The following is a 20,280-nucleotide window of genomic DNA, read 5'->3' on the forward strand; positions in this document are numbered from 1 at the left end:
ACAGAACATTTTGTTTGTATAACATTCTAGTATCTAGCTGAATTGAACAGTGAAAACGTGTCGTCAGTTAAACGTCTAAAAATATATTTAATATTATTTAAAACTGTAGCAATATATGGTTACTACTGTAGGTACATAAAGTACCTAAAACATAATTGGATACCAGGTGATATTTTTAAAGGTTTGTGATTATATGTATGTTCAATTACTGGTTATTTAATTTTTATATTATTAATTAATGGACAGAAACAGTGTACATTAATGTAGCTTTAAGTTGCAGATATGCTACGATAATTTTTGGTAAAGTAATAATAAACTATTTAATATATAGTTTAATAATATAATATCATGATTATAAATAAAAATATTTAAAAATAACATGATAATAATTGTACAATACTATGTATAAATACGAATTATAACACTAATAAGACTTAAAGAATTTACTATCTATTTAATAAACATTTATTTATATTATTTTGATACTGATTCATAAATTATTATGCCTAAAAATAAATATTGTGTTAGATATAAAGAATAAAAAAGGGTTACATAAACAATTATTTAAGGTAATTAAAGCCTCTAAATATATTATAAAATTAACTGGTCTTTATATTTTTTATAAATGGTATTTACATATTTTAAAGAAAATCTCAGTTTGTGGGTCAAATATTTGAAATCTGGTTAAATAACCGTGAAAATTTAGGTGAAATACATTTCTTATGATATTCTTAAGCAAATCATCGTATTTTTTAAATTACATAGTTTTAGATATGATTATTAGCTAAATTAGTTAATAAATTTGACTAAAAAGTATCGACCAATAAACAGTATTCATGGTAGAACAGATTTTTTATTTGTTAATATATATAATTTACAATAAACTGACTAATGAGTTATTAATATAAATGTCTTTAAAAAAAATATTAAAATATTGTTTTTTTTTTGATTTTTAGGCTTACAATATTATGATTAAAATACTTTTAATAGCTCGGTATATAATAAAAATCTTCAAAGTACATTAGAAAATCAGATTGCAAGTTTATAAATGTTGTGCAATACAAGCATTTAAAAAAAAAATATTGACTCGATTAACGAACGATGTCTTGCAATACGAGCAGAATGCATTGTGTCACTTTTTACCCATTTATGTCGATGATTTTTTTTAAAGTAATTATTTTACAAAAGGTATGTATTTACTGATAAGAATTTTAGTATTAAATTTTCTATTAATCCTTCGTTTCATGGTTTCATATTTTTATATGGCTTCATAAAAATATTTTTTATTATAATTTTTTTCACGTTATATAGAGTAATACTCAACCTTTAATATTTTTTCGACCATAAAAATATCATGAATTAAATAAAGGGTTAAAAGTTTTGATGGTTACTGATAATGCTCCTGCTCGTTTTTCAAAGCTTGATGTTTATTTCTCTTAACACCACTTTATTACTTCATTCCATGAAGATATTTTTAAAATGTGGGTTACAGTACAAAATTTCATGAAGCATCACAACCTAAGCAGTGTGACCCATGAATTTACAAGATGACAATAAAATATCACATTTTTGCAAAATCCTCAAAATAATTTGATAAATTTAAATAATAAAATGTAATAATCTTTTTTATATTAACATCGTTGTGCTTTGAAAAAAGTTTACATTATTTCTTTCGGCGATTTTTTTTTTTGGTATACAAGTGCTTTGAAATACGAGCACATTTTTTAAATGAATCATGCTCGTAAACTATAATCGTAATAATATGTCATAGTAGGTTTTTAAAGTTTCTTTCTACATTTATACATTAAATAAGGTTTAAATAATGCAGAGAAATTAAATATAAATATCTGAGACGGCGATAACGTCGTCATTTATTATTTATTTATTTATTAAAATTAAAACCATCGTGACCTGACAGGCAAACCTAATGCGTCACGATAGTCAAAAGTACTAATACATCATAATACATACAAATGTAAACAAGACAAAACAACAGACACAAATCACCTCAACAGGTGTGCATTGTCCCATACGAATTGAACCAAAACTCCATAAGTGCAAGAGAGAATGTCAATATTACTATGGACAGAATTGAGCAGATAAATGGCCTTGGCCAGAGAAGAGTTAGCAAGTGCTCCAGTTCTACACTTAACAGGCAAGAATAGTGGACGCGACCGAGAACTATATCCACCTTCAGGAGCCCACATTTGAAGCTGCTCGAGCACTGAAGGATTGTCTACGATGCCCTTGAGCAATTTCCAGAAGTGTTTAATTACATAAACACTTCTGCGAGTCGACAAAGAAACGTATCCCAGGGCTCCCAAAATAAAAGCACTGGGAAACAAGAACGGATAATACCCGTATTCCTTCAAGTATAAATATCGAAGAAATTTACGTTGTACTTTTTCCAGCTTCAATTCATTACATTGATTCATTACGCCTGGGATCCAAATGATGGAGCTAGTTTCTAGTATGCTGCGGACTAGAGTATCATAAAGAGTGCGCAATACTAAAGTATTCCTGAAGTAACGCGCATTTCTCAAGATAAATAGATTTTTAAGGATTTGCTATGAGTCTCTGCAATGTGCTGGCTAAATTTCCAACGTTCTTCGAAAGTCACTCCTAAATCCTTAGTTGAAGAAAACCTTTCCAGAAAATATCCGCCTAGATGGTATGAATATTTTGCCGGCGTTAACGACCTTGAAAATGAAATTGTGTGACATTTCTTTACACTGAAAGGCAATTGGTTATAGCAAGCCCATTTCCATATAGAGTTGAGATCCTCCTGTAGGTCGAGGGAATCAGAAATCGAATGCATTTTCTTGTAAATTTTCAAGTCATCTGCATATAATAAAAAATCTGAATGCTCTATTGCTGTTTCTATGTCATTAATGAACAATAAAAACAACAATGGACCCAAATTGGATCCTTGAGGTACTCCAGTAGGGGTCTTATATCGTTCTGAAAAAGAGTTATTATACTTGACGAATTGATATCTATTGGTCAAGTAATTTGAGAATAGATTTATGAGATCTTCAGAAAACCCATGAATTTAAACCTCACACGAATGATAAAAATGGCTTTAAAACAACGATAGAAAGATCTACAATTAAAAAGAAAGCGCTAACCATGCATACCGAAATGGTGCAGGACACCCAGTATTGCACAATAACCACAAACGTTTATAAGCTATTATTAATTTCTCATTACTGCACGTATAAAAACTTGTAAAATCGAACATATTATATTTGACGTGTTTTTTATATTCTCAATTAATCAATTACCACGGTTTTTCCTGTTAATCTATGAATTTAAAAAATATTATAATATAAACACAAAATTAATTTTAAATTAAAACTAATTTCAAGGCATTTAATAAAATAAAAATATATATTCTTGAGACTCTAAAAAGTGCCGAGAATCATATTATTATTAATGAACACGTGAGATATAAAACTATTTTTTATATATACTGATTTCACATACTTTGTTATTTCTAATTATTTTATATAATAAAATAAAAATAAAAATTAATACTATATGTTATTTGGAACATATCTACCATGCATTTGGTTACATTGAACTACTCATATGAAACTTGATTTATTTGCTTTAATTTAATATTATTCCATTTAATTATACCCGAATCAAACTGGCAACAAATGTTACTCAGCGCTCTGTAATTATTCGTCGCTCTCGGGTTTAACTAGCAATATATTTGCAAGTCTATCAATGTTTACCTTTCTAGACTTGTGTAGCTTTTCAAAGACGAAAATTCCAATAGATACGGCCATGCCAGAAGCTAGCCAAATTAATGCCGGGCCCACCTCTATAAGACCGACGCTGACGAAGCCTCCTCCTCCTGTGGTGGTGCAGGTTGGTTTCTTAGTGTATAGTTTATTAACTTCCCTTGCCTGTAAACCAAACTCTTGTATGCGACGCATCCTGGAAATTTAATGTTGGTCGTGGTAATTACTTGAATAATGGATACTTAAGAGTTGCTAGAAGAGGTGCGTGATACTCCGAGCTTTTGTGAGAAATATGGTTTAAAACTGGCAGCTGAATATAACAACTTATAGTGATAAAATATAATATACTTATACATTATTAAAAAAATATAATGTGATTTTCTCATTAACATTTTGGAGCATTAAATAATTTTAAAACTTCATTGTGGACCCCTAACTTAATTGTAGCTTTTTACACGAGGTTTTCAGTAAGATATGAATATAGATATCTAAATCATATTGAATAGATATATAGATAATATTGGTTCATTCGTATTTTTTATAATATTATATAATAATTTAGAACCATTCTACATATTTCGTTAAACGCGACTTATTACAACGTCTTTATTACAGATTGCTTTGTTATGGAATGGACTTGATTATGGATATTTTGTGCTCGTCTAAATAAGAACTATGTAATTGTATTTTTCATTATTATTTCCTCTCGTTTTAATCTCTTTGAACTAAAAATAAATTTTATAGATAAAAAATATCTTACCCAACTTTAAACATCTCCTTAAACGACGAGTTCTTTTGCACCGCGTACCAAGGATTGTTAACATAAAGGAATTTTATTTCGCCTAAGCCACATTTTTCGCTCTCCTGGAATGTGTCTGACATGATTTTATAGCCGTTGCTCACCTCCATGTGAAATGCGAACAAACCCTGTATCATAAAGGTTACATTCAAGTGTCAAGTTTTACGTTTATGCCCAACATCATATTTATAAAGCTTTGTAAAAGAATATCTTTTGATATACACAAACACATTATTTATTAATTGATTTATTTAATTAAAAAAATATTATAAATCTATTAACATAACATAAAACAGTCGTTAGTCCAATGCGTTACAACAGAGTAATCAAACTAAAATTTAAGTCTGTAATTGGTGACATTTATTTTATTAACAATACATTACTACTGCAATTTGCAATTAATATGCAGGACTTGTTTCGATTTATTTAAATTATTTATTACGACGTTTATCCGCGAGATTAGGAAAATCTAGGAAAACCTCATCTGTGATTATTTAAGTTATAATTATATGAAAATCGCAGCTGGTCTAAAGACAGCCAAAAAGCTTTAAGCAAAATTTACAAGCACAAGAATTAAAATATTAGACTTTTAAATTGTAGAGGGTTTAACCACCTGCAATTTTAAACAAACGAAAACACGTCTCAAAGGTAAGGCTAGACACAGTACTTTTCACAACAATGGAAAAGAAAACTCGTGATTGTTGGAAGTATTACAAGGACCATTAGTTATTCACCTATTAGTTCCGCTGAAAACTACATTTTGTTTGGAAAAGATGCGCGTTAGATAATTCGTTTTACTATTATTATTATACCCTATGGTTAACGTCCGCCGGAGTGGTTTTTTGGACCGTTTATCTTTGAGCGTTAACACATTTCGTGGGTGTGTCCATGAAGCGATGTAATTAACCCGCAAATATGATCGTATGCGTCTCAAACCAGCATTATTAAAGACGTGACATCAATTGATCATTTACTAGGAGATACGCCATGGAGCCACAGCAGCAGAGATCACCGGACACTTATGCATATCATCCAACATCATACCGATAATACATCACGGCAAATTCCAGCTGCTTCACGAAATCATAGCCGACAATAATACAACTCGATACGCTAACAAAGACTAGCTATTCCGGATTCTACACCTATTTGATTGCAAAGCCATACTAATTCGGTCTCAAAACCAAAAAAATCATATACCGGTAAAAAATTCATTTGGTAAACAAAGACGGGTTCTAAACATCTAAGAAAAAAGAAGCTTCTTCGTTTAAATGGGACTCTAAAATAGGTTTTTATCAAAATGATTCAAAATATTCGCCACGAATCAAAAAATATAAATAAAATTATCAATTGCAAATGCCTTGATTTTACGATCATTCGAGATTGCTACCTAAACGGCCGTTCGTAATCTGCTCTAGCGGTCAACGGCAATCTGTATTAATATTTTTTGTTTCAGCCGTTCTACCAAAAGGGGCAGGAAAAAAAATTCTATGGCGGTGGCCATATGTATAAAAACAGAGATGCGGGCAACCAACGATTACTTCTTCAGATTCTTTCTCTGACACTTCTACTGACATTCACACTTGAGTATAAGGAATCAGCTCTCTAACTAAGACTCACTTAGATCATATGAACTTTAAGCAAGACGCATGAACTTTAACCATTGAAGATCTCAGAAGCTACCGCTTCTCTCTTCACATTCCCTGATCCAGATTGACGTCCGGAGTAACAGGGTAAAACCAGCTTTAGAAACGCCTACGGACGCACCCACGAAAAACTTCACGTATCATATATAACATATGCAAAACTGTAAGTGACAATTGCACAAAATTAAATAAAGACAAACTTTGTTTTGAAAATATAAAAATATACACTTCGGATATGAATGTCAGTACAAGTCTAGACGGGATTTGAACCTAGGTCTGTAGGAAATTAGTTATCTAGTTTTATCATTTTTTTAAATTAAATATACTACATAAGAATATATCGTTTGCCGACCAGTGAGTATTTTTCATATAAGCAATCTGTATCTATCGATAGATAGATAAATTTGTCCTTATCTATCATGGAACTTCTCAATTTGCTCCTGATGATCAGTTGGCGCTCATACGTACCACCGCTCGTCGTCGTCATTGTTGAAAGAATTTATTATCATATAAAAAACATTATTATCCAAACCTTTCGTATTAATTCAACGCCTTCTTCTAATTGATAGAAATGCGGGCTCGATCCTTTAGGTGCCAATTTTTGCATCCATATTGCTTTCCTGACAGGCTCTGTTGCTCTCTTAAAAATATAATAAAATAAGTTAAAGGAGAGTAGTAGTGTTAATATAATATCAAAGAATATTTCTGCATTCAAATCCTGATACAAGAAAAATTTGAGGCCGACGCCTCCGCTTCATTCGAAATGCCTTTCAATATTTACGTTTGCAACATAAAGCAAAAATTGTTTCATCGAACTTTGAAAATGTACCCGCTCGGCAAAATAAAGGGTTGATTTATTACGACTTTGACAAGGCTAACATTCAAAAAGGGAAAGCGCTCGCGTTTGATTTACTGTAAAGTTCAAAGAATGCCAACAAGAGTCTCGCGATCAATGCGAAGTTTCTACGTTGAATTTTCGATGATAATAAGAAATAAAACTCACAGGGAAATAGTATCGATTGTAAACCACGTCATGGGCTCCTAATTTTAGCCGAGAATTCAAGAGGTCTGATAAAGTATTAATACTGCTTGATTGTGACTGCAATAGTGCCACTATATTTGCCGAATAGCTGGTGTAGAGAAACATCAACGTGATGAAAAGCATAATTATGATTATGCGACCTGAAAGAAATAATTTTTTAAATTATAATTTATTATGTACTAGTTTTTTTATTGCAGTTTATTATGTACAAGTTGTTAAGTTTGTTTTGATCATAATGTTGAATTGGAAGCAACAACGCCAAAAATAATTTAGAACGTTAATTTGGATTCTTGATAATCGTGCTTTAATGAAAAATATTTGTTTGAAAAGCTCAGATTTTTCGTAGATGGTTTCAGCGTAAAAACATTACAAACAATTTTAATATAAATTTAGATTTTTAGAGCAAGAATTCAATCGTATAATTTTTAAGTTAAAGGTCTCGCGTTATTTTGAAGCAAGATCCCTTTAAGTCTATATTCTAAGATCAGATGTTTTATAGTTGTATTTGAATGCTTGGCTTCTTGTTCTTACAATATGATTACACTGTAATATTTTTATTTAGTTTGGAAAACGATTAATGAACAATTAACATAAAATACTACCAAAACTCAATGCAAAAATTACTTTCTAATTAAAATATATTTTTTAGTCAAATATTATTTTTATTAAAATAAATGACATAGGAGCTTAAATACAAAGGGTTGAGTATCATTGTATTTTAATTTTTTTTTACGTACTTATTTTACATATTTTATTTCTATTTACGCTGCATAATCAACAACCTAATTGTAACATTTCCTATGTTTTAAATTTTTATTTTTATTTGTATGGTAATTATAACAACTTTAGCCAAAATAACTAATAGCCGACAAACATATTAGCGAAAAAAATACACTTTGTAATTGCCGAAATACTCAAATTTCGGAGCTAATATTTTGCAGCTATGAACTTTTTTAACAGTTGGTAAAAAAAAATTTACTCTTTCAAATCAATACGAGTAATGTTATGTTACATATTCAAGAAATTTCAATTGATGACCTCAAAATCAGTACCAGAAATATTGGGATTGATTACGCTCTTTTTCCAAAAGCTTGCGTATATTTTTATTTATAAATTGCTTGAAATATATTTTTATTTATAAAAAAAAACAAATAAATAAATTCTAGTGTCAGGCAAAAGGCCGCACCAAAAGAGCCAAAAGGCCATATGCGGCATTAAGGCTGCAGGTTCCCTACCCCTGGTCTAAGATAATTTATTATGATAATATATTTTAAGCACTAATAATTGTAATTAATCTTCGTATTGATTTTAACCTTTTAATACCCAGTGCACCTTGCGATGTACAAAAACTGTTTTTAAAACCATTTTTACCGGAACAATTTGTACACATATTTAATAAATATTTTCATGCCCTTTTAAGTGCTATATTAATTTTCATAAAAAGTCACGAAATTAGTAAATTATACAGTAAAAAAATAAAATCAAAGATTTAATTAAAATTTTACCTTCAAGATTAAATCATTAATTTTATTTCTACGCTCAATTAAAAATCTGTTATTTTTTGTTCAGTTTGGGATAAATTTCGCACTTGAGAGCCGTACGCGGTAATTCGGATTTATCTGCACCTGGCACATAAAAGGTTAAATAAAAAAAGAATAAAAAAATATATTTTCATGCTCCTTGTACTAAATAAAAAAAACATTTTTGAGGAGGTTAAGTTTGAAACATTTAATGCTTAATTATTTTTTTATTTTAATTAATTATACTTCTTAATTTTTATTGCTTTTTAAAACAATCATTTTTGAATAAACCTATATTCATAAGTCGAATATTTGATCGTTCACTAATAGTTAAAAATAGTAAGCATTTAAAGGAGCTTAAAAATAAAATAAAATTTACTATAAATAAGCAACAATATAAAGATTCCATCACCTGTCGTGAAATGAGTGTGATGGAAAAACACATGGTTATTTACTACAAACATCTTGCCCAAATTTAACCAGATAAACATCTGCCACTTGATATGAAACAAGCTATATATATATATTTTTAAGCACCAAGTCTTACAAAAAATGAACATTATGTTTCTAATTTGTGTATATAATATTATGACGGCTTAAGAAACACATTTTTGCAACAGGATTAAGACAAGCAAAAAAATAAATTAAAACAGGTACTTTATTAACGAATATTATAATGAAAATAATAAGACTTTAAGCTTAATGTTAAACCGCAATCTATGATAGTTATTTTTTAAAAACATACCGGTAGGTAAATATTTTGATTATTACAAATTTCATACAAAATACAAATAATATCTACTGGTGAAAATGTATTCGTATATGATCAGTGAAAATATAGCTTCACTGGTAATACAAATTCACTATACATATACATTTATTTGTATATATAGACATGTGTAAATTTCAAAGTATATTATTACCCGAAATCGACCTCAATTCACTGTGGCTACCCTGTTGAGCGACAGCCCCTATAGCCAACATGCACACGTCTCCCCATTGTGCCGGAATCCTGTCATAATTCACACCCTCTCCGTTCTGAAAATGTTTTCACATAGATATTATTATTATGCCTCGATTAACAATAGAGCTTATTTATATGTACGGTTTCGTATTTGGTGAATCGTGCTTGCTCCCAGACAGCGGCTCCGTACAACGTGAAGCAAACCAAAGCAACCAAAAGGATGACAGCTGACCACACGGTCCATCTGAACGGCAAAACAAATATGTTGCTCACGTATGAAAGCGGCGGTTGTCTGTACACAAATCTTGCTTTCGTCGGCGTTGTCATAGATATGTACTCTATGATAGAAATTCGGTCGGGTGTTACAAATAAAGCGGTACCTGAAATGTATAATTTAGTATGGTTGAGTTTTAACTGCGAAACAAAAACTTCTGAGTTAGATTTAGTCAATGGAATACTATTAATAATTTACTAAAAGGACTCAAATATTGTTTTAATAAAATATATTGATTGAAACTACAATCTAGTATGAGTCAAATATGCAACTCAAAGGCACAGCAGTGGGTTAAATGGCTGCCGCATATGCAACATACACCAAATTGGAACAGCGTTTTGTTCTTTTGTTATTTGGGAATAAATTCTAGGAATTCTCGGTTTTTATGTTATTTCGTGTTCCGGGAATTAATCAGAAATTAACACAATCACTAAAAATATTCGCAGCGCTGAATAAAAAATTGAATAGGAATAAAAAAGCACATCGTTGCTTTATTACATTTTTTAGAAGAGCTCAATTATGTTGGCAATAAAAACGATTGTCGAAGCTGCTCTCAAAAAATATATTTGAATAATGGGAAAGATTCAGATTTTTTGATTTAGATAGTTCGGAATCAGATACTGAAATAATTAATGAAGATAATACTGATGATGCTTTAATTATTATGACAATGAAATATTTATTCCATAAAAAAAAAAATCTCGATGAAATTAATATAAAATTGTACAACCAACAAAAAAATGGATTTAAGATCTGAACCTTTGTCTTGCTTATTAATCTTTGAAAATCTCTGCTTATTAATTTTAAGAGTTTTAGTTTTTTGTGTCCACTAGCCACGTTAAATTAAATGGAAATTAGCAATTATTTTTTATTTATCAATAAAATTTAATGCACTTTTTAATTATTTAAAGTTGATTAAAAAAATATTTCATTCTTAATTTTAATTATTTTTACAGTTTATAAATAAGGCAAAAGCTCGAGCAAAAACTAATTGAACTTTTACCTTTTTTTTGTTTTGTTTGGGTACTTGTTAATTAACACGGCGCAATGCTCAAAAACCAGTATTTGTTACTCCTCACTACGTTTTGCTAAATTTTTGGTTTGTTTCATTAAGAAAAATGAATTTAATTTTGTGATTACCTAATATAATTAAAATTACATTTTTTATAGTGGTTATAATTAATAAATAAATATAACAAAAATTATGCTTTTATAATTTTTTTTAAATTACTATATATGCATTTTTATAAATTTGCATATACAGGTTTAATTTTTTTGATAAGCAAACAAATTTTTGGATTCTCGGATATTCCCGAAGCGTGTTTTTTTTATTTTACTTCCCGGAACTTTAAAATAGCCGAGACCAGATGATACCCATTGAAATTTATCGACGAATAATACCATGGTGATTCATGTCTGATACTGTAGCAAGTGCACGCATGGACTAGAATCTCGTGAATGAGCGTGAATGACGTACGCACAGCGGCTTCTGTCATGTACAGCTGGCATATTTGCGCGCGATCGAAAAATGTGCCAAATAATCGCAATTTTAAAACTGTACTACGCTACTGATAATTATAAAAGTATGTGTGGGCACTCACCAATACAATATCAGTGAAAACTTTTCGGTCGTAAATATTCAATTTACGCAAAATCTTTGTCAGTTTTTGCAAAATGCCATAAAGCATAAAAATGATACTTCAAAATACGAACACCACATCTGTGACTATCCTAGAATTTGTCGCCATCGATTCTAAATAAGAATTCGTTATGGTGTGACATTTATATAAACCGATCTAGGAAAATACATAAGAATATTCGAAACGGTTTTTTTAATGAAATCAAGTAATACTAATTATTTACATTTATATGAAAAAAAATATAATAACAATTTCTGTTAGAAGAATATACTATTAAAAATATAATTAATCCTTTGTGGTGCCCTAAAATATTCAAAGATGTCAGTAAGAGTCTGTTGAAGTAACCGATAAGCATGTAGTATTATAACTTGACCACGTGTCCACGATGCAACACTTGACATGCGTGTTAACCATGGGACGCCTACGCGCATACTGAAATTGAACCGAGCTACTCGTTTTATCTCAATTTGCGAAAAACCATATCATTATCTCTTATTCTCGTCACTTAACACGCGAGAGAGCGAAAGGGGAAGTATTTCACCGCTCGCGTTCGAAAGAGCAGCTCCGACTTCGGTCCGTTTGCCGACAATGTTCGGAAGCGTTCGAAGCTAGCCAAGTCGACTGAATTACCCTCACTTAACCCCCCGTTCTCGGTAACCTCGGACAACTTCCGAGAGATTTTAGAGCGGGCAGAACCAAACTCGACCGAAGTAACCCATTATATTCTCCGTCCTTGGCCAACCTTGGCCAACTTCCAGAGAGTGTAGTGCAGGCATCAGAATTTAATGATTTATATTTTATTTATTTATATTTATTGTGCAAAAAATAGTGTTCCGATACTTCAAAACTAAAAAAAATATAATAATAAATTGGTGCAATATTTTAGCTTAAAAAGTAATAAATACTAAATAAAAATATTTATAATGCTCATTTAACTTACTTTTGTATGATAATTAATAAAATGTTACTATTAGCTCTAGAATTTGTGAAAGTATGATGTGATTGAAATAAAAGAAAATCATATATGAGAATAAGTTGAGATAATTTTTTATTGATTTTATTAGACTTGAAAATGTTCCTAAATTAAATGACATTTTTTTTTATTATAAGAATATAAAATAAACTTATCTGAATTACACACAAATCTGACCTCCAATGTCAGCCACTAGCCGCGTCATGTCACCAATCATTCCACTCCATTTTCCGTCTGGCAATTTGTAGCCCCAAGTGTCGACAAATGTGAAGTTATGAGTCCCATTTAGGTAATCTATCAAGTACGTCGTCAGTGCATAGTTGACTTTTGTTATAGTATCTATATGTTTGTCCCTATGGCAAAATTGATTTTTAATAAATTTATTTCTAGTATATATAGTTAGTAGGTCTTATTGAAAAATATTGTATATTACCTATAATCAGATAAATGGTTAATTGTATCGTTATCAGTGATGACTATGCTTGCAGTTAATATAGTCTTTTGAAGGTTGTTCCTTCTTATGGATATTACCTTATTCAATCTTTCGTCAATTATGCCTGTTTTTGGACTCCAATATCCAAAATGTTCCATTAAGATTTTTCCATTTAATCTATGTTTATAATCTGCATTTTAAATTATAATAATTAATTTTAATGTAAATGTTTATAGATATTTTAATTAGTATGCACATTGTGTTAGTATATAGTCAGGTCGCTTTGAATCTCTAGTGAATACCAATATGTTGCTGTCGGAGAGGATTGATTTATCTCCAAAGTACACATACGGACGTTCGAGTATTGTTTTTCGCGTATGGCTAATTTCGGCACTTTCTAGTAATTTCAGAAAGGGGTTCAAATCGTGTGAAGATATTGTATTTTTAGTTAATTCGCCGGATCCGTCAAGTATAATCCATTGATATGGAGAATTGAATAGTTTCATTCTGTCGGCCTGAAAATAAATAAAGTTTAATAGAAACGGGATGTGAAATTTACATATGAAATAAAATAATAGCAAAAATATAAGATTTATATTGCATTACTTCACTTATCTGAATAAAAATAAATAATACTTCAAGTACCAATTTTAAGCAGTTCTCAGCAAATGGACATGTAGCATCTAATAAGAATAGGCTGTGTTGATTCAGAGTTGTCAATTTTTCCATATTACAGTCGAACATAATATTACTTAAAAATCCATTTTTGGATAATGTTTTAATTAATTGTATCGAATATTCTAAAATATAATGAATTTAACATTAAATGTGATGTGTCATAAGTATGAATTAAAAATATAACTTACCGCTTTTCCAACATAAAAATCCAGTTAAAATCAAAGGTGTGTGAGAATAAATTATATAATCATTAATGAAATTTATTTTTTCATTTTTATTTCCTTCATTACTTTCTGATCTTTTTATTAAAATAATCAAAAATATTACAAGTATATTTGTATAGTCTTTCATGTTTTTATACAATGACTATGGATGGTGGATTTTTAATAGTGAAGAAAATTTTTTTAGGTCTGTAGTTTTATTATAAGCAGAAACTCTTAATATTTTATGAGTGAATCGTCAAAAACTGTAAGCAAACTAACCAGAAATTATTTACTTGTAATGATACACAGTAATTACATAGTTCGGTTTTGTTTGAAGTTCATAATGCGCAGTCTTAGACACGACATCATATTTAATATGGATGAGTTGCTTTATATTTGAAGTACACTTTATAAGTATTATATGAATTTGTGGTTAAATTGATGGAGCGTTGTTTATTTAATTATAGTAATATATATTTAATTGAAAGCATATAAAATTTAAATATTATTTTGAACATCATATAAATGAGCTTTTAAAGTGCCTGATATACTGTTGTGTATATAATTATTATGATAATTTAGACGTTTCTTCGCAAAGAGAAAATATTTAAATATGAATAGTCTTTAAAACAGAAGCTATAGTTAAATGATAAATTTATCATAGAGCTTGACATTTATTAAAATACTATATTAATCATTATACATTTTATATTTATGACAATAAATAAGCATATCTCTAATCCTAATTAATTTGTATTAAAATCTAGAATTTCATATATATATTGAAAAAAATAAATTAAATACTTTTTCAACGAATTTTTAAAATAAAAATAATTTAATTGTAAATAGATAGCCGTAATGAAATGTTGCATGTTAGATTATAGAATGAAAATTTCCTCAGTAGCTTGTCTAGCTAGATTTCTATTAAAAGAGCGTGTCTTACAATATCCTTTGGGAATCTACGTAGTCTTCCATCCAATTACACACCACGTAAGCCCGTCGAAAGCTCCTAGATTTTAAAATCAATTACTGACTCCCATCAACGTTTTTATAGCACTTTATCCGGTAGATAAATGTAATTAAAATACCTAGAAGCCATTTTACAGTATTTGTATGCAGGTAGCTTTAAAACATAGCACTTTGAACATTTAAATTATATATTATTTGGCAAATAAAAAGCGGTTATGTTGTCAGAGACATGCCCTTTTGAATGTGACAGTTAACCAAAATCCACTAAAAGGATGACAGTTGGTCAGTACAAGCGAATATGAAAATAAACTTATACGTGGGTAGCTACATATATATCACACAAACATTTAACTCTTAAATTTTTGATTTATGTGTAAATGATAAACATAAAATCGTAGAATTGTGTCCTGTTTGTCATTTCGACAGCTACAAAAATAATGTTTTTTTGGTAAATAATGTGTGTTGACAACCTTTAATAAATAAATGTTAAAAACATCATTACAGCATAATAAATTGTATTTTTGTTACTTTTTCAGGTAGACTACTTCTGAGACTTTTTGATTCTTCAGAGTACTTTGATAAGTGGTTACTTAGAAGACGTATTCGTCAATATATACTAAAAGCAAGGAAAGGAGTCAAGAATTTAAAAGCATTGACAAAACTTTGGAATTTACTAAAAGCATATGCCTTAAATATTATAAGAATTAAATATATAATTTGTTTCATAAAATATAAACAAGATGTAAGCTTCCGAACATTTTTTACACAAATACCCTGATTTTAGACATAATCATAAATAATAAAATATTTGCATTGTTTTTTAGGAGCTATCATTATTTTCCTAGTTGACGAATTGCCATTGAATATTTAAAAAAAATGTTTAAACTTTATACGAGCTTTATAACTACACAATATATTTATATTTAATATTGATCAGTATAAACTAGATACTATCTTAAGCTATAATATATATTATATAAAAAGCAATAAAGTATCTTTATCGAATCAATCGTTAATATTAAGTTCAACGACCGTGTAAAGTTGGGGGTAGTAGGGTAAAATTGCATTTTCATGCAAATTTGCACTCGAGGACACACATGTTCTATATGTCGTTAACATCAAATTGGTATATTTAATTTAAAGTGGAAATTCTGCTGAAAAATATAGTGGTTTATTTTAACGTATTTGATTTTAATTTGTTTGATTTTTTAGTTATATTTTACAGAATAAATAATATTGTTTTAATATCTAATATTTGCAGGCTAAATAAACTTTGATCATTAATATTATTAACACGAAATTACAAACAGTAATCTGGAAGCTATACATTAATTTACATTCAAGGTATGAGCTTTCAAAGTACACACAAGAGACCTCTGCGGTATCTGGAAAATCAGACACATGTTTTCCTATAAAATTAATTAGTTATATTACCGGGGATTTTAGACATTAAAAGTTGTATTAAGTCAAACACAAATATGTTAAAAAACTAGTTTTTTTACAATAACGTATATTGCGGTTTTCTTTATAATATGCTTAGAGATTTAGAGTAGAATAACAATAGTTTTATGAGCAGTATTGAATGTGTTGCAACGTACGCCACAGCTTCCACTTTTTATCCAAAAAACACGCACACTAAACCAATACAATCATATTGTAGGAGTTGAAAACCACCTACTGCAATATTATATATTATTTTTATATTTATTTTGTGCGATATAGACCGAAACGTTTACATTTAAAGCCGAATGTCCAGACAGAAACCAGAAATTCAATATTTTCTTTACATAATATTGCATAAAAATAGCTATCAATTTTTGACCAAAAGGCTGTTTTTTGCATATCTAAACCATAAACGTCATAAAACAATTAAATTAATATTTTAAGAATTTATTAATAATTGACGCTTTGTACAACATAAATTATAAAAACAGTTATAGATCTCCGCACCGAGATCCATTAACGGTGTCAATAATGCTTATGCCAGTTTATGTTAAAACCGTTGGACCGTATTTTGACAAAAAACAGTCTGCTCTAAGCTGCATATTTCTGAGTCTAACTGATGTTGCTTATGTTATTGAAAACTTTTATTGGAAAAAATCATCATTGTTTTAATAGAAAAAAATATAAAAAATTAGACAAAAACAAAGATTTTAGTTCTACGTCCAACTGTTGAGATTCTCTTATTATTCACTGTTATACTTAAAATATCACAGAATTTTTGTCTAAGAAAAGTGAGATTTCAGTCAAACTACGGCCATCGAAACGTCCGTTAGTAGCACAAAAAGATTTCACTTCGATCGATCAGTTTTGTTCAGCCAAGCAGTCACCATAAATCTTCAAGATCTTTGGAAAGACTAGGAGACGACGATGACACAGCACCCCGATGATAAGAACATAGCACGTATTTTGAAAGTTGAACGTATATAAATCAAAAATATATTAACTAAGTTATTTTATTGTAAGAATTAAAAAAACAAACATATGTTTCGTTAAGGTACAGCAAATAAATATGAAAAAAATAGTACTTTATTTAAAAATTTTATAAAAAAAATATGTAATTTTAAAGGATTTTCTATTTAATTTATTTTTTTGAGATTTCATCTTTGATTAGCATTTACCTTAATTTTTCTGTTGTTTCTGATGAGAACCCAATGCGTTATAATGAAGTAAGCAAAATTGACACTTAAATTAATGACATATGTATTAATTTTTATGAAATATAATTAAAGCTAACCTTTATTAAATGTTACTTTGCAGGTCAAACTGATTTTTTGAAAAATAGCGCTATAAATATAAATTCGAGTTTGCTACGAAATTTGTACCTCAAAATTATTTGACTATGTTATTCCGGCGTTAAATTTATAGTCTCTAATTAAATTTTCATCAAAGAGCAATGTAAATGTGAGAGTTATACCTTGTTACAAAACTATAACAACAAAATATTGATTAGACAAAACAAGTAAAATTTTAGAGCAACAAGGAATTTTCCAAAGCATCCCTGAAAAATTTCGAAAACTATCAATTATCACAATTTTTTTTTCATAAATTTCGAGACACAGTTAAACTTCTCTTTCATTCGCAGTTTTTATTGATGGACCATTATGAACAATGTGAGATCGAATCGCATAACTATTTACTCACGCAAGCACCCAATAGTTGACTTCGAAAGACCAGAGACTACAGAGACTTTGAAAACAACTGTACGACTCTTCTTCATTCGACACTATATTTTTATTGTATGTCGGTATAAATGATATATTTATGTGCAGCATAAAAGCTAATGGTGTACGTGTAAAAATTAAGCGCTGATTTTATTCTCAACAGCTTCACGTGAGCAATATACGTTTAAATAACTACTTAAATTTTCATCAAGAAAAATAATAAATTATATCAAGCAGTGGAAAACGTTTTTCGCTTTTTTTTTCACTGCCTGCATAAACAAGCTACTGCTATTAGGATAGCAAGATTGTGCTAACATTTTATATTTAATGACTTAATTATTATAATTCCGTGAGACATTTTTAAAAGAGCTCCGGTAATCTAGAAATTCGCTGCAGCTCTTTACAAGTTTTTAATAAGACACAGGTAAAAAGACTGACAAGAGAATAGTAGTAAAGACAAGAGTAGGATTTTCCGAGGACAAGTACCGAGCTGTAAAATTTTTTTAAGGAAATGCTTCAAGTTGTTTACTTATTTTGTGCGCCACGTTTTTAAATTTAACTATGCGCTTTATTATTCTGCGCTCGCATCAAAGTAGTTTAATAAATTCACCTCCTATGAGATGTTACATATTTTGCGCAGTTTTTTGTAAAAAATGGGCGTTATAAATTTTGCATGATCGTATATTCTACTGAGTCTTCCTAATCTTCATATTTTACCGTTTTCTTTCATGATAAAATATAAAACACGATACAACCCATTCAACGCCTTACAATAAATATTAATCAAAAATAATAGTATACCATTTTTATCATGTATTTATTATGATATTCAATTAAAATAAATGATTATCATACTGATATTATTGTTTCAGGAATATGTGGGCTCAATCTCATTATTGACAGAGAGCCTGGGATTACATGCCAATAATACAATGGTGAGTATTTTAATGTACGCTCGAATTTAATCTGAAAGCTTTGATGAAAAATTAATTTTTCATACATAATCGTAGCATTGTGCATTATTCATATTTTTAGGTACAAGATGAAGAAGTCGGTTAGTTCGAAACGGAAATGAAAATCTTGAGACTTGTTAATATCCGGCCACTCATAACGTATGCATTTGTGGACGTGATGCCCTTTACAGTAATTTACCATTTAACCTTTATACTTTAAACAAATTCTCTAAGAGCTAAAAACAAAGTTTTTGAATCGAACTTGGTACATTCTTGCGATTGAAATAATCCAATTAACCATTTCAAAGTAGAACTTAAAATATCTTTGAGCGATATAAGAGCTTTTATGTAATGAAATGGCATTCAATTGCTCAGATTTGTTAAATAGTTCTCAACAAAGAATTTTAAATATGTTTGTTGAAGTAGTAAATCATATTATTCTCAATCATACATAAGTATTTAAAATTAAAAATAATCATATTTCACTAATTATTATTTAAAAAATCTAAAACAAATATTTCTGTAACCATTGAGATTAACAATAATAAAATAAAATGTTCGCAGACTTCTACAGCGTATATACTATATCTAAATCTACACCTATAAGTTGCGTTTCGACACTCGTCGCGGACGGACGTACTGCGTGTACAAAGTGCTGTGTGCGCGCATGCTGGTGACGCATGAGCCGGGTGCTCCGCCCAGCTGAAGAGTGGAACAGAGCATCATCAGCTGGTTGCTCCTCAAACCGAGTTGAGCAGACCCTGGTGTAGTGCTGGACAACTCTGGGTCGCTCCTTGCATTGACGAGTTGAGCTGACCCAGTGACAGTGACAGTGCCAGTGACAGAGACAGTGCAGTGGAAAAAGGATTTTCATTGGAAAGTGGGAAAGCCCTGGATTTTCATAGATTTTTCCGAGCTTTTCCGACATTTGGTTGGTCCCAGGGGGTTTTCCGTTTTCCCGGATTTTCCGGTTTTTCCGGGAGAATTTTCCGGGCGGGTCTGCTAGCCCACGGAGGGAGGTTCGGGTACCGGGGTTTTCCGTTGTTTTTCCGGTGTTCAAGTGAGTTTTTCCGAGTTTTTCCGGGTAAATCGAGATGGAGGAACTTGCACGAATGCGAAAGGCGATCACCGAACTTGACCTATTTATCAAGAAAAAGCCAAATGTGCATAATCCCATAAAGGAGGGCGTAACTGAGGTCAAGAGCGCACTCATCGCCCTTGAAACAGCAATCAAACGAGCTGGCCTTCCGGTGGTGACGATGAGCGAAACACC

General features: G+C 30.0%; 1 protein-coding gene across 1 annotated transcript; it reads right to left on the minus strand.

Annotated features, from left to right (window-relative positions):
• Positions 1–996: 996 nt before the first annotated feature.
• LOC148231151 (ionotropic receptor 84a-like) lies at positions 997–13,835 on the minus strand. Its single transcript, XM_088193910.1, has 9 exons — positions 13,686–13,835; positions 13,041–13,555; positions 12,785–12,960; positions 9,862–10,100; positions 9,680–9,794; positions 7,198–7,376; positions 6,727–6,834; positions 4,510–4,676; positions 997–3,945 (listed from the first exon to the last, which is right to left on the minus strand). The coding sequence occupies exons 2-9, from the start codon at positions 13,196–13,198 to the stop codon at positions 3,684–3,686; spliced, it is 1,404 nt and encodes a 467-aa protein (XP_088050036.1). The 5' UTR covers positions 13,199–13,555; positions 13,686–13,835; the 3' UTR covers positions 997–3,683.
• Positions 13,836–20,280: the final 6,445 nt, after the last annotated feature.

This window comes from Plectrocnemia conspersa, unplaced genomic scaffold (genome assembly GCF_051122295.1).
Source record: "Plectrocnemia conspersa isolate PC_06_02 unplaced genomic scaffold, ASM5112229v1 ptg000010l, whole genome shotgun sequence".
In the NCBI taxonomy this organism is placed as follows: domain Eukaryota; kingdom Metazoa; phylum Arthropoda; class Insecta; order Trichoptera; family Polycentropodidae; genus Plectrocnemia; species Plectrocnemia conspersa.

What these genes read in the sequence shown, in the direction of transcription:
- LOC148231151 (XM_088193910.1), bottom strand. Translation starts at nt 13,198, where the DNA reads ATGGAACATTTTGGATATTGGAGTCCAAAAACAGGCATAATTGACGAA. An exon ending in GCGTTGAATTAATACGAAAG is followed by an intron (nt 4,677 to 6,726) that starts GTTTGGATAATA and finishes TTTATGATACAG; the next exon opens with GGTTTGTTCGCATTTCACAT. An exon ending in AAGGAGATGTTTAAAGTTGG is followed by an intron (nt 3,946 to 4,509) that starts GTAAGATATTTT and finishes TTAAATTTCCAG; the next exon opens with GATGCGTCGCATACAAGAGT.